Source organism: Chrysemys picta, chromosome 2 (genome assembly GCF_011386835.1).
Source record: "Chrysemys picta bellii isolate R12L10 chromosome 2, ASM1138683v2, whole genome shotgun sequence".
Taxonomy (NCBI): domain Eukaryota; kingdom Metazoa; phylum Chordata; order Testudines; family Emydidae; genus Chrysemys; species Chrysemys picta.
This window is the reverse complement of record NC_088792.1, coordinates 102,112,232-102,128,645: the sequence shown is the minus strand read 5'-3', so window position 1 is coordinate 102,128,645 and position 16,414 is coordinate 102,112,232. Positions and strand designations below refer to the sequence as shown.

The following is a 16,414-nucleotide window of genomic DNA, read 5'->3' as shown; positions in this document are numbered from 1 at the left end:
TTTGCTGTGTTTCACAGTGAACTTAATCCCTAAATTCCTAATGACCTGAAGCTCTATCACCTTGGGCTCTTGACCCTATCAGATTTCACATGTGAAGTGTGATTGGGCATTGTCAGCACTTGGATGGGACATCCAAGAAGAAAAAGGAGGAGCAGAAGAGAATGGTGTGGGTGATTAGTGCTGCTCTTCCCTCTGAACTAGGACTGAATGAATACTCCCACCCCCCAAATACTAACAAAAACAATACATCTATTTCTGGGATGATGTCCTTCAAATAATATGTAAAACTGAGGTCTCAACCACTTGCTGTAGTGTAGTGTATCCCTGACCCTCCCACTTCCTAATAGGGTGACCAGACGTCCCGATTTTATCGGGACTGTCACGATATTTGCTTATTTGTCCCGCGTCCCAACCTACCTTCGGTCGGGATGCAAATTGTCCCCCCCCATCACGATATTTCACCTGTGTGATCTGGTCACCCTACTTCCTAAGAGCAACAAAAGAACCTTTAATCACTATAATGGGTCAGGGGACATCACTTTCACAACTTATCTTACAAATTCTTAGGGAAGGAACTGTCTTTTTGGTGTGTGTTTGTACGGCGCCTAGCACAATGGGGTCCTGGCCCAAGACTGGAGCTCTTAGGTGCTCCTGCATTACAAAGGATAGTAATCTGAAAGATGTTACTTCCCTTAGCAAGTGGATTTGTTGCACAATTTTGGCACTGGGGCAAATTCTTTCCACTCCTTGCTAACTGCTATCTTAGTCTCCTACTCAATCCCTGACTATCAGTAATGATAGCATTCAACTCCCACTTTCTGGGGAAGCAGAAAAGAGGCTGGAAATGCTCAGTGGTGACAGATAGCAGGAGAACTGCCAGAAAATTGAGATCTCTGTGGCTTTCTATTTCTGTAGAGGCTAGAGACAGGGGTAAATGTAATGGCTCCCATAGAATCCACACAACTTCAATAAGCCTAGCATTTACCCTTAGTATACACCCAACCCACTGAACAGCTGAATGTCAGATCCAAATGATGAAGAGTGCTGTATAAAATAGATCATTACAGATGGAGCTGGTAGCACCACTTACTACGTTTTCCCAACACTTTCCATTATAAAGACCCTGTTTGCAGTTGCTTAGAACTTTGCCAAACTTTTCCCTTTTGTGCTGAAATTTCCCACGCTGGGTGTATGCCTCAGGCTGATTTTATTTGGATGATTTAGCCAAAATGGCTCAGCTGTTTCTGAGAACAGGGCACAAACAACCTTAATTCCAGCATTTCCTAACTTTTAAATGCTTGATTTTGCAACCGAGCATTCATTTAACTTTTTTCTTTCTGGGTAATTATAAACAGGGAGAGTGCTAAATGCTGACTCCATAACATAACAAGAAATGGAATTAGCTCCTTAGCTTTTTAGCACCAAAAATGAAAATAATGGTCTAGAGGGAAACTTGCAAAGTCACACCTGAGAAACTAGAATAAGGCTATTCGGTTGTGTGATAGGGAAAGAACAGCAATCAAGTCAATCAACTTCTCAGTTTTAAAAGATCTGGCTTACGCTGTAAGCATAGCAAAGAAAATAAAAAAAAAAACAGCACGGGTATTGCTATTTCAGGCTTTTATAAACTGAACAGGTGTTATTACTGTCCTCTGTGTTTTCTGGCCTGTCATTTTGCAAGATGACTTTAGGACTTTGTGAAAATGTTGAATCATATTTTTCAAAGAAGTGGCCTAATTCTACAAAATTTCATCAATTTCTGGGAAACTGAGATCGATCATGATGCCATGCAAAACATCAGAACATCATAGATGTTAGTAGATAAAGAGCTAATTCCATTTCTTGTTATGTTATGGAGTCAGCATTTAGCACTCCCCCTGTATATAATTACCCAGAAAAAAAAAGTTAAATGAATGCTCAGTTGCAAAATCAAGCACTTAAAAGTTAGGAAATGCTAGAATTAAGGTTGTTTGTGCCCTGATTGTTTCATTTTTCCAGCGTTGTATAATGTGAAATGGATGGCTTGCACAATTGTATGTGGCTAATCTATGTATAAACATACTTGATTTTTGAAGTGCAACTGGCCAAATTAGGTGCATAACATGTGTGTACAATTTGGATACTTTCATTTACAAATTAGCCATATGCAATTGTGCATGTCCATCATTGAAACTAGTCAATCTAGTTATTTTGAATATATTTATATTGGTTTTCTTCAACTCTGCTTCTCCCAAGGATCTCAAAATGATTTTATAAACGGTGATTAATGACATTTCACCACAAAGGTGAGAAACTGCAGATACATATTACAGAACGGTCAACTAAGGCGGGGGTTCTCACCCTTAACCTACTATTATGGGAGGTTATGTGGACCAATCACGACCCCATTCTCGTTCACATAGCATTGGTGGAAACTACTGTAATTATAGACATGGAAAAGTAATGCTAGCAAAGTATCCAATGTATGTTTAGCCAATGGAAATGAGTAGGAGGAGCCAGAATCATGACCAACAGTTCTCTGTGAACCACCAGCAGGTGCTCCACAGAACACAGTTTGGGAACCTCTGAATTAAAAGCTCAGGGTAGGTCTACACAGCAAAGAAAAACCTGTAGCTGGCCTGTGTCAGCTGACTCGGCTTCGAGAGCTCGAGCTGCAGGGCTGTGTGATTGCTGTGTAGATGCAGGCTGGATCCCAGGCTCTAGGATGCTGCAAGGTGGGAGAGTCCCAGGGCTCAGGCTCCAGACAAAGTCCAGAAGTCTACACAACAATGAAACAGCCCTGCAGACTGACCCCCACAAGCCTGAGTCAACTGGCATGGGCCAGCCAGGGTTTTTCTTTGCTGTGTAGATATACCCCCGAGAAGCTAAGGGTCAGATTTACAAAGATATTTGGGTGGTTAAAGATGCAAATAGGTGCTTAGTGGGATTTTCAAAAGTGACTATGGGTTTGTCTACACAGGGATACTCAGGAAAATTAATCAGAATTAACCAAAGGTGTGAATTTAAAGTGGATTAATTAAATCACATCAAATCCCTATGGGAACACTTTTACTCAGAATTAAAGTGGCCTTAATTTGATTCAGTTTACTTCATTCTCAAAGTGAATTAAAGCCACTTTAATTCTGAACAAGAGTGTCCACACAGAGATTTAATGCTGTTTACTAATTCACTTTAAAAGTGAATTTAAATTAATTTTCCTGTGTATCCTCAGGTAGACACACCCTAAGTGAGTTTGGCTCCTAAGAGCCATTGATTTCAATGCTTAGGAACTTTTGAAAATCTCATTAGGCACCGATCTGCATCTTTAGGTACCTAAATACCTTTGAAAATCTGGCCTTAAGTGATTTGCCCAAGGTCAGACAGTGAGTCATTGACACAGCCATGAACAGAATCTGAATACCAGCACCCAATCCGTAATCCAACCACTAACACACATCACGTGTAAACCTTAGTGATCTTTTATATCTTGTGAAACTTTCTTCCATGCCCTTGCTAAAGGGTAAACTAAAAGTTATTAAGTAAAGGAATGTTGTATGCTGTAGAGTGCTCTGTCAAATACTTTACACAAATAAAAGAGAATTTTGCAAAGACACTGGAGGAAGAAGCTTTGATTTCTAAAGTGTGACTGAGGATAAACAAGAAAATTAGGCTGTCTGCAGCCACTTGATTTATTCCCAGAGTCAAGAGCACTGATGATAAAGTGGTCCTGAATTACTTCATCAACAATTTACTTTTGCTTTACTGACATCCCAGTGTTATTTCCCTTCATTTGTTCCCCAATACTGACATTTGTCTGATTCATTGTTAGTTTGGAAACCACCACTTTTCTCATAGATATTACCCACACCTCTCCAATCCTGGCTCTAATTCTTCTCGGTTGCTACTCTCATCTTCCCCAAGACCACCAAACACCTCTCAAAAGATCAGCATCCCAATCAATACTCATCAACCCTACTCATTCTATACCTGTCTGTAATGACTGTGTTCTTACTCTATTTGCATTGTACTGCACTAACTCATACTGTCGTCTTATATAATATGATGATGGCTGCTATTCAAAACCAACAAACTAACCCTCCTAGTAGCTTCTGGGATAGGTACTTAGTTACTTGTTTAGTACAGCCTGTCTATCTCTGCAGTGACATGATACCATATAAATAAGAATAGTGTTCAGTATAAGAAATTTAATGCATTTCATCTAACAATATGCAATCTAGGAAAGCTCTGTCTAGCAGTTGCTTAAGGAAGCACTTGATGCAGACAACAGTAGCAAACGATTCTACGGGGTAGGCAGACTGTTTATCCTCCTGAGACCAAGGCTCAATCTTGTCATTAAGCATTGACTATAAGCTCTTGAATGAGTGACCTTTGTTAGACCAAGCAAGCTGAACCCTTTTCATGCAATCTGGTTCACTTATATAAAGCGTAATTTCATAGCAGGCACGAATAATAGGTACTTCACTGAGATCAATGTTAACTTAATTAAAGCTGAAGGTGAAGCACTTGCAACCCTATCCTTTCTCTGTGTCTGTTTTTCTCTCCTTGTGCAGCATTGCCGCTTTTATTATTACTTAATATTTATACTGCAGTAGCATTCAGAGATCTCAATCACTATTGAGACTCCATTGTGCTAGGCACTGCACAAACACATATGAAGATACAACCCCTGTGCCATACAGTTTTTGTGCTATGATTAGTCTTGGAAGGATTAGATTTTCATTAGTAAATGTCAGTCAATGTCAATTTCACCAAACACACAAACACTGATGAAAAAATATTTCTATCAATAATAACTGAAATGTACAGATAGGCAAAGTAAGAAAAATGGTGCTTGAGAACTTATTAGAGCTTGATCTAGGGATATTTACTTAGTATATTTTAACATGTGAGGTTGAGAATTTGTGTTTTAATAGTTAGAAGCTTTAACTTGTTGAATCTGATTGTCTACTGCCATTAAGTAGTTTTTGTCTGACCCTTCCGTCTTATAATTCCCCACAACTATGAAAATGTAAATTGATAAAAATCAGAAAAAAATGCTTAAAAATAAACTGTCCAAATCATAAAATAAAAATCAAATTCTACCAAGCCTATGATCCATTGTTATAGCCACTGACCACAAGGGGCTGCTTTTATGAGCGCAATTATGTCTGCTGAATCCACAGCCAAACTATCCACTGTCTTCTTTGCTGTCTCTTCTGCTCCACTTAGATGGAGAGAAAGATGGGGACAAATCTGTCAAGCGCTGCGTGGCTGACAGGAAGAACCTATCTGCAAGGTGGAAGTGATGGTGTAAGGGCTGGCCAAAGCAGAAGAGGAGCTGTAAGTGGCCTGCCCATCCACTTCAGCTTCTGCAAAGTTGCAAAGCTGGGGCAAACTGCCAGACAGCACTTGTTCATTTGCTTTCCTTTGGGTGGCTGCATAATGCTTTTTCCTACTCCTGTGAGCAGGCTTCTCACACTGTCTCAAAGGTGTGTGTGTGCTCCTGTGAACAGGTTTCTCATACTGTCTCAAAGGCTGAGGCTGTGTGTGTGTGTGTGTGTAGTCTGTGACTTTTTCCTTTGTGTTGCTCTGATGGCACTATTTGTGATGTCATCACAGCAGCATGTCTTAAACCAGGAGGTGCAATCAGAGGCTGCAAAATAGGGAATAAAATATAACCATCCACAACATTCAGTTTGAGTGCTTTTTAAAACCCCAATTGGGAGTCTACAATTCACCCAAGTTTACAATCCACAGAGGTCTAGAATATTTAAACTATTAATAAGCTTTGCATGTAAACCATGTTAAGCTATCTTGCAAACAGTCATTCAGCTCACTATAGCCGATGATCATGATGCTCCCTTCTGACCTTAAAGTCTAGGAGTCTATACATCATTACAGCTTTACGACTAATCCTAACTATGCATTTATTTATTTAGGTTAGCCAGGCCCCGTTACATCCATATAGCCACTGTAGATAACTTTATTGTAACTTTATGTCCTATTTTACATCTTCTGAAGTCTTCAGTTCATTTATGTGGTTTACACTGTTCATTTTTCCTACTCTTGCTTTATAAGCTAATTTTTAGTACTTCTAAAAACATTAACACAGAAACCATCCAGGTTTAGGAGGCATCAGGGCTATGACACAAAATGAAAGCAGAGAAAATCAAAATTAGCTCTTAAAGTCAACAGGTACCTTGTCTAGTGCGTATAGAGGGCATTGCACACATTAACCTTTGAACATCACTTATAGCAGGTACAGTATGTTAAAGACTCCACACTATTTAATATTACACATAACATAACTACATTAAAAGAATATTAAGGTTTCAAAGTTAAGCACTCAAAACTTAGGAAATGTGAGAATTACGGTTGCCCAAGCAACCTTAGTTCATCCCCCTTTTACACGGGTGTTATGATAGTCTTTAATTGCATCGTTACATAGTTTTTTCTCCCAGGACCTTTGCCCCATTCAGTGCACAGGCTAGACCATGCTCCTTCAGTGAGCAGCTATTAAATATTTTGTTTTATCTTCATTGTTCAGTGGCCTTATTTACTGCACTCTATTCAAGCCCTGCTCCGAATACAGAATGCTTCATTTCTTCATGGGCTTTTCTATGGTGCTCATCACTATAGTATCTGAGTGCTTCACAAACATGAATTAATTTATCTTCACAACATCCCTGTGATATTATGCCCCTCTTACAGTTGGGGAACAGAGAAATTAAGGTAAAAAAGTGTTCACTAATTTTGGGCACCCAGTTTGAGACATATCAGATCTGACTTTGCAGAGTACTTAGCATTATACAGCACTTTGTATGTTCAAAGTACAACTTCCATTGACTTCATACATAGCTGAGTCTGCAAATCAGACCCCCATGTCTTAAATTGGGCACCCAGAAAAGGAGGAACACACAATTATTGACAACCTGTGAAAAGTTTGGTTGAAGTAACTTGCCCAGCATCACATAGGAAGCTCTGTGGCAGAGGCAGGGATAGAATCCAGTTCTCCAGGGCAGCATTCAATGGCATTAACCATGAGACGGTACTTCCTCTTTCTGCAATCCCCTGCCTCATTCACTACACACCTTCCAACTTCTGCAACAAACAAGGCAGGGGTCCTAAAGGCAACATCCTCCTTTACTACACATTCCAGAACAGTCCATCATGAGCAATGAATGAGCAGGAATCCTATAGAAAAATATAGTAAATGATCATGTAATTAAACACTTCATGATGCATATGCACAAGGGGGACAAACTAAGGTTTCACAGGCTATCTTAATTTTGGCATTTCCTACATTTTGAGTAGTTAACTTTGTAATCTTAATATTCTTTTAATTAAGTTTCTGTGTGTAACTTCTCAGTAGTTTTTTTTTTAAAGCAAACTGAAAAAACTCCCCAGAAATTCCAATATGTGACATCATATTGATACCCACATGGTTCATCAGCAGGACAAGAATCTTTAAATCCACCGCCCAGACCTCTGCCATTTGAGTTAATGGAGGAACTGGTAGGAGTACTATGTTATCCTCTGTGTGGACGAGAGGGGGATGCAATACTTTGTCAGTGGATTTCACATGTATTTTATTGACTGCACGGGAATACTGAGACTCTGGAATCTTGGGTTCCATTGCTGCCTCTGGAGAGAAGCATGTGCTATGACTCTTCTACCTGTTCCCCCTTGTGTCCCATTCTGTCCAACCTATCCTACCCCAGTCCGGTCTCTTTCCCACCCCTGGATCATCATACAAGTCCCATTCTTTTTGCCTAATTAATCCCAATCTTGACTCTTCAGGCTTTGCATCCCAGCCCCAGTGCCCTTGCCCCACCACACTTAGTTTTCCACTCTGGGCTCTCCTTCAGAGGCTCAGTCTCCCCCAGTAACTGCATGTCTCTCCATCCTCCGAGGCTCCTTGTCCAGCTATTCCCAGCTTCCCCATCCTGGCTCCTCATCCAATCTGTCTCTCCTCTTCTCCTTCAGCTTCCAGTCATACCCCCCACCGCAAGCCTCAGTTTCCCCTTTTCCTGGCTCCTTGTTCCAGTCTCTTCCCAATTACAGCCATTAGTGCCAAAATTCGAAAGTACTGCTGCAGACATTGATGCAGGAAAGTCCCAACTCAGGCAGCTGCTTTGCTGCCTGGAACCGAAAGTTGAACAAGGATGCATTGGGGACCCCTGTTAACATTCTGTCACCACTAAATCGAATGGAGGGTTGGGGTGATCTCCAGATACTGCTAAATCATCCTAGTCAGAGATGCCTCATCCCGGAGGCTCAACAAAATACTTCTGAAAAGCAAATGTTTTGACTTTGGCATGGATTAGATGGCACCAAAAGATGTGCATTCAAAAAAAAAAAAATCTAGAGGACATTGCCTCCAGTCTCACCTTCTAGAACTTCATCCCTGCTTCTGATTATACACATTGAACATTACACTATAATAATAGATAATTGGAACAGTTCCCATAAAAAATAATTGTAACGGTTTCCAGCAAAGTGCAGCTTGCTTGTCAAATGGTGTTGTCTCTTTCCTTGCTTACGGTTATAAATAAATAATTTGTTTCATATTGGAAACAAAATGAATAAAATCCACCACTCTGTACCCTTGGCACACATGCTAATGGGGAGGAGGGTGAGATTTTGTGGGGGCCCCTTTCTGAAATATGCCAAAAACTCCAACTATTACTGGATTTGAGGAAAGGAGGCCACAATAGTCAGTTATTTCCCTGCACATTTCCTTCAAAGCAAGTGATGCATTAGTTAATATACTGTACAGTACATGGAAACCGCTATACATGGACACACTGTCATTGCCTCGAGCAAAGAAAAAGCACAGATGTCCGAAATGGCATCATTTTCCTTATTATGACAATATCTTCCTTGTGTCATTACCATAGCTCTCTGCTACTACACTGGAACATCTAGCTGGTGTTCCAGTCAGTGTCCCCTGCATGACTTGCTATTTCTCTTCCCTCTGTGTAATCCTAGCTCCTCAGCTCTGCATCATATCCTGACGACTATCTCTGTCTAGTATTGACTTCTCTTTCTTTATCTCTGTAGTGTTCTATTGCTCATCCTGTAACATGCCTCACACCATATTACCCCAGCATTTCCTAAGCTTGCTATGAAACCAGTATTTCTTTGTTTGAGTTTTTTCTCTATCCTAGAATATCATTCTTGCAGATCCTACAAATATTCCTCTAACATTCCCATTGTGTATTTTTCATACTTCATTCCCATATTTATCCCGGCCGTTTCATGTCACCATTCATGAATAGTCCGATGAATTACTAAATTAAATGAACTACTGTTTCAAATACCAACAAGTGGCTACCAATGTAAAATATGCTCATAAAAGTAAGAATTTTATTGATTACTGAATATTCCAAGACATGACAAAAGAAATAAACAATTATACTCAACAAACGTCTTAAATTTTAAAAAAGCGGGAAGAAAAGTTCCTTAGGTTAGACCAAGATTCATCCTTCCTATAAAGAAAACAAGTTTTCTTGATGTTATTTATTGTAAAGCATCACTATAAAAAGCAAAAAAAAAAAAACAAAAACAAAAAAAAAGGGAAGAGGTGTGAAAAACAAAATCTGTAAACAGAGAGATCAAATTTGTAAACAGAGATTTTAAATTAAAACATGCTATGCCAAATGTTACTGCCAACTCTTCCTATTTTTTTAGAAAGATTCAGTAAAAACAGTTTAGCTGCTTCCAAGAACAAGTTTAGGGAAACACATGCTGTTTTGCTAATGATAATATATACTGAGGCTAAGTGGGACTTTCCCTACAATTGTTCCTACAGAGGAAAAATTATTCACTACAGAACTCCAATCCAATCTTAGCACCATACATCCTGTGTACTGAATGAAGCAGGAATCCTGTAGGGAAAAGAGTATGTTATGAAGTAATTAAAAACTATCGTAATAGATCTGCCCAAGGAGGAGGAATGAAGGTTACAAGGGCAGCCTTAATTATGGGCTTTCCTAACTTATGAGTAAGGCTCAGATTTTGCAATAGATATTTTTAGTAAAAATCACAGACTGGTCACAGGCAATAAGCAAAAATTCATGGAAGCCCATGACCTGTCTGTGATTTTTACTAAAAATATCCCTGGCAAAATGGGGAGGGAGGAGCACTCACAGCACCTGAGCTGCTGCGGGTGTGCCCCTTGCTGCCTCTCATGGCTTGACATTGTGGGGAGGGCTCCTGCCGCCCGCAGCAAGTGGGAGCTCCAGGGTCCCCCTGCCATCCTTGGTGGCTAGGATGTCTGGGATCTGCCCACGGGGATTGGGAGCTCCAGGGTCCCCCCACTGCCCGTGGGGACTGGGAGCTCTGGGGTTCCCCTGCTGCTGGCGGTTAGGAGCTGCTGGTGGCCCACCCCTGGTGGCCCAGCGGCTGAGATCTGTGGGGCTGCTTGCTGACAGCTCCAGCCCCAGGGCAGAAAATGTCACGGAGGTCTTTAGAAGTCACAGATTCTGTGACCTCCATGATATAATCACAGCCTTACTTATGAGTGTTTGACTTCGTAGTTTTAGCCTTTTTCAAGGGAGTTTGTTTTTATACAATAGACATGCATGTTGCTTAGGTACCATGGAGTCTGACATTATAGAAATAGAACAGCCAGCCAGACAGGTAATTTGGAATACTGATGGTCCCCAAAAGATCTGTATTTATATTTTACAAACAAACACTTATATATAAAAAACCCCCTCACAGCCATGCCAATAAATATAAAAGTTATTAAGAGAGGTTGGCCATTCTCCTCCTGAATTGCACAGTATTACCATATCATGTGGAATCTTATTGTGCCATTAACCACATGGCTGTTGGATAACAAATACAGCCAAATGTGCATCATAAAAGTTTCCTAAATTACTGAACTTTATGATGCAGAAAATAAAGACTCTAACCATAGAAGAAGCCACCCTAGGTCTACTTATTACTGACAAGGGCACATTGTTTCAGGAAAAAAAAATAGTAGGGAACCAGGGAACCAGTGGCTTGAAGCTAATTGTGTTCAGCATAGTAAGGAATGAGTTAACAAACTGCAGCGATTTATGAGCATCAGATTTCACAAAAACCATTTAAGAAGTGAGGGGTAAGACCATAGGACCATGACAGAGTTTTGGTAATAGTTTTAACAACTCACTTACCATTGTTTAGCATCAGCATCACAGTTGCAGTAGTATTTGGGATCAGTACAATTGCGTTCAATGCCACAGGCACATTTCTGAATGCCAGGTCCAGAGCCACCCCAATAGTAGTGCTTCTCATTGGCTTTTCCAACCCACCAGGTGTATGGATTACCATCTGCAAAGAACAAGAATGGAGGGTTAGATGCATCAAAGGCGATAGGGGTCCACAATGCCACACAGCTGGATACAATTGTCTAATATGTAAGTGGTGTTAACAACACACAGCTGGAAAAGCAACATATCCATCATAAATGAACAGACATTCCACTGCAATTTAAAGGACACTGTCAGATTAAAACCAAATTTTTTATCTGTACCCATACCACCTTCTATTATACAACAGGAAACTTAAAATCTATTTTGCTTTTTGCTATTCATGCTTTTTATTTTTATTGTATAAACTAAGAACAGTTAAACAGGCTGGAAGGGTTCACATCAATCTCAAATTCCAGTTCTTATGCATTAGACATATGATGCAATATCTGGGCTGCAGCTACTGTAGGGGAATATGTATTTGTTTTGTTTTAAAAATAACACCTCACTGGAAACTAATTTGTTTTCACTGGAAAATAAACACCTACACTATCCAGTGACTATTTAGCCAAAACCAAATTTTAAATAGGTGTTACTGGACTCCTGTAAGACACAAATTAGTAAAAAAAGTCAGTCTTTGCAAGGAGATGTCAACACTCCCCAGCTTTTCCATTGCATAGACCCAGTCCTGTGATATATTTACCTTGCTTGGCACAAAGTCTGTAACCTTAAATTTTCCCATATTACTGTACATTTCCACATAATATTGTTGTACAACCGAACCCATTACTCTCAGATGAAGAGAACCCTATTCTACTCTATACTGAAAAGTATTCTTAGCAGAGATGACTCTGTTCAAGGCCCCAATTCAGCAAAATACTTAAGTATGCACTTTAAAGCATGTGAATAATTCTACAGACTTCAGAGAGTACCATCCATTGATTTCATCCAAGCTACAACAGTATCATAAAACTCGGTTTACATAACTACTACTTAAGAAAAAATATTCCTCCCAGTAATGTACCATAAACAATATTTTCAACTTAAATGAAATGATGCCACTTCTAAGTATTTTACTTATTAAGCTTTTCAAATGTAAAATCCTCCTTAATGTTCCATGCAGTTTTTTCTTCTTAGAAATATAACTGAAATCATGTTTTAATCATTTAATTGTTGTGCTTTTGCACACATGCATGTACAAGCTGAAGCTGCATCCATAACCCTAAAAACATTCACCGGACAATCTAATTCCATCCTCCACACTGTAAATCTTCTTCTATCCTCCAGACGTGTTAAAAGTAAACCACACTGAGCCCCAGAGAGGACTAAATTCTGTGACAGGAGAGCAACCAAATAAAACCCCTCCTCAAAATAAAATCATTCTATTTAATGCTTTTGAATTGTTAAACATAATACAAGAGTCCCATTATTGAATATACAGTAATGTGAAAAAGCAGTCATCACCTGGGGCTTTATGATTGTTGTTATGCTGCACAGCATGGCCACTCCGAACTTCACAGCAACAGTAATGGATATGGTAATAGACTGACTCCATTCTAGGATCTAAATTGGTCATTTTAGCTTCTGTGACTTGATTATCATTGAAAGATATTAAAAATGCTGAGGGTTATAGAAGGATACGTTGTGTGACTATTCTAGCATCATTTCAAAGCTGCATTAAAATTGTCTAGGATATGAGGTTACATTGCTCTGGCTTGCAAAAAGTTTATTTAACCAGAGATATTTTACAGGTAAATGTGTTTTCCACCAGTTAATGTTTGAATTATTTTAATTAATGCGGCATCCAGATACAGCAATTTGGCCATTTGGAGGTTATATCATAATTTTGCCATATTTGAGGACAGCTTGTAGTTTAAGTACCATATTGTGAATGCTTTAGTATTAGCTGTTCTGTGAATGAAACAGAGCTCTGCTTGTTCATACCTTTTGGATACAGGAAAACCTCATGCTCCTAATTATCAGCACTTAGGTAGGAACATAGCTTGCTAATTAGAGTACCAAAAGGAAAGAAAATTACTTAATTTTTTCAGAAGACAGCGAGGATTCAAAAATTCAGACGCAAGTAGACATATTTAAAATAGAAGAAAGCAAATGGCCAAATAGATGAAAGCAAAGTACCACTAAAGTACGATAATGATGGGCGCAATAGAAAACCAGAAGATAAATGGAGGAATGGCGTGTGCTACAATTCTTTTAATGATAGCTGGTATTAGGTTTTAAATCTAGAACATGTTCTGAAACTTGGACAGAGTAGTTTTTCGAAGTTATTGACTCCAAAGAAGCTATGCTGATTTGCAGAGGATTTGGACCAATCTGTATGCAGCTGTCTTGATCACCGTTGTAATGATTATCATTTTGTTGCTGATATTTACCTTTTAAAACCTCCTAAATAAATCGATAAAAATTGAAGGACTTTTGCCTTATGCAGAAACACATCTGTATTCAGAAAAGCACTTACACATATGCTTAAGTCCACTGAAGTCAATGGGCTATGGTCAGCTATTTTGGGGCATCCTAATTCCCCACCCCCGTGTGCATATTTTGCAGTCAGCATCACAGATTACTGAAGACAAACACAGCTTTTTAGAGTACTAGTAAGATGCATCTCCCCATGCATTTCCCTTGTCATCGCCTAAACCATTCCGGCCTGTGCCAGCCAAATGAATCTTGTCCCATTTCACCCCACTACTGCAAAAGAAGTGAGGTTAAGCTTTTGCCCATAGTTTTGCTGAGATCCTTCAGGATGAAAGGTTTCAGAGTAGCAGCCGTGTTAGTCTGTATCCGCAAAAAGAACAGAAATACTTGTGGCACCTTAAAGACTAACCAATTTCAGGATGAAAGATGCCATACACATGTAAGATATTAATACACGGAGTATAACAAATTTATCAGATACTGTATGTATCAAGAGGATGAACAGGGTAAAAGGGAAAAATAGAAGGGAAGGTGGAAAGAACAAGGGAAGATTCATCATGGGACAGGTCATTATTTTTATTGCCAGGTGGCAGCAACCCTACCTTTAGAAATAGAACCACCCTTCTCCTCAACCAATCCCATCCCATTTTGCATTGGTATAATCATTCATTCAGGATGTGTGTACACTCTCATTTTACAGTGCATTTCTTATTATTTCTATGTAGGGAGGGAGGTTTATGTGCTAATGGGAAAGGAACTAGCTAAACACCTGATGTAGTGAACTCCAAAAAAGAAGGATGATCAAGTATTCAAGGGAAATTGTTGTAAATATCAAAATATTTGATAATCTCTTATTATGCTAAGGATATTAATGTAGTTGGGATGAGTTTTAAAAGCCATGCTCTTTTGTTAACCCTATCCCCCCCACTGAAAAAACCCCACCTCTGGGGAAGAAGCCATGTATATTAATACATTCTTTATATCAAATATATTATTATAGTAGGCATCACAAGGTGGGACTGATACACAGTCTTCAAAGATATTTTTCTTAGTGTGCGAGCAAGCTTTGACTGTTAGGAAGACATGCTGTATTGTTGTCTGTTTTGGGTTGTGCCAGGTTTTGTGAGGAGGCAGCATCAGGAGAGAAAGAACTGGGTAAGGAGCAGGAGAATGTACTCTCTGCCTTGAGCTCTGATTAGAGTCAATTCTTCAGAAGCAGAGTTGCTTCCTGGGAACGGGGCTTTGGTGCTGGGCTGAGATTCCTAGAATGGCCCTGTGTGCCATTTTACCATCTCATTTCAGGACATATATATATATATATATGCGCAAATAAAGCAAGGTACACTTAGATTACACCCTGACTCCACCTCACTGATTTCCACCACTGGAAAGTCATCTTGCAAGCCCCCAAACATTGGCTGCAGAAGAGCAATACTGGTGTCAGGACAGACTACTGGTGTTGGAAGAATGGGCAAAAGTATCATGCCTTTAAGGCAGCACAACAGCCTCAGATATACTGAAGTGTGGGTAGTTACACCTTGTAGCAACACTACTGACCGCTACAGTGAAAGGAAAAGGCTGGTTTTACATAAGGATGGTGTGAGGGTTTACGCCCCTCCTTACAGGGCAGCACGGCCTAGTGGCCAAAGTCCATAGGATCAACCCTTGTCGCAGGGTAGCACGGCCTAATGGCCGGAGTCCATATAACCACCCCTGGTTGCAGGGTAGCACAGCCTAATGGCCAAAGTCCATATAAGCGCCCCTGGTTGCAGGGCCGTAGGACCTTACTACTGGCTCAGCGAGGGTGTCCTACCGAAACACGCTGAGGCTTACCAGGGTCAAGGTACCAGTCCGTCACCTCCCCTGGGTCGCTCCATACCGGCTGGGGAGTTGGGGTCTCCCACGGATCCCAGGGTTCTCCGTGAGACTCCGGATCCGTCGCCTCCTCGGGTTCCTCCTGCAGTAGGGGTTCGTGCCGGCCTATAAAAGCCTCTGTTCCTGGCAGCTTCAAGAGCGTCGGCTGGTCCTCTGCAGGAGCTTCCCAGTTAGGTCCTTCCCCTGCGGCCGCCAGCTTCGACTGAGCTGAGTTCCCTCCTTTTATACTCAGTGAGCATCTGGAGCATGCCCAGTACGAACGGGGCGGGACTTCCTCTGTCAGAGCTACTGGTCTGACATGGCTGGGGCCAGTGCGGGGTGGGGCTGCCCCATCACACACCCTCCTCCTTAAGAGGGAGCCCTCTGGTTGGTCCGCCTCCTCCTCCCCCTGTCTGGAAAAGAAGTCCGCGTTAGCGTGTGCCTTACCCGGGCAACGAAATACGCAGAAGTCATAGGGTTGCAGCGAGAGGTACCAACGTTGTATCCGGGGGTTTGCATCCTTCATACTATTTATCCAGCGTAAGGGGGCGTGGTCTGTGATCAGCCTGAAGTTATCCCCCAACAGATAATAACATATGGGTCGATGGCCCATCTCACTGCCAGGGCTTCTTTCTCTATTTTGGAGTACCGTTGTTCCTGGGGGAACAGTTTACGGCTTAAATACAGAATCGGGTGTTCTTCCCCGTCCAACTCTTGGTAGAGTACGGCCCCCAGGCCTACTTCCGAGGCATCTGTCTGCAGTATAAATTCTTTTGAAAAATCTGGGTGTCGCAGGACCAGTTCCTGAGTGAGTCGTTCTTTCAGAGCTTCGAAAGCTTTATTACACTCTTCTGACCACTGCACTTGTCGAGGCTGTGAGTTCTTTGTAAGGTCCGACAGGGGGG

The 16,414-nt window shown here is 40.8% G+C and overlaps 1 protein-coding gene across 4 annotated transcripts in view; it reads right to left on the bottom strand.

Annotated features, from left to right (window-relative positions):
• The window catches only part of CNTNAP2 (contactin associated protein 2), a 1,641,691-nt gene that overhangs the window by 276,611 nt on the left and 1,348,666 nt on the right, over nt 1–16,414 (bottom strand). For all 4 annotated transcript variants that reach the window (XM_008179187.4, XM_065583877.1, XM_042842751.2 and 1 more), the window contains one exon: nt 11,145–11,301. In XM_008179187.4, the coding sequence (XP_008177409.1) occupies nt 11,145–11,301 (157 nt within the window). The remainder of the gene's footprint in view (nt 1–11,144; nt 11,302–16,414) is intronic.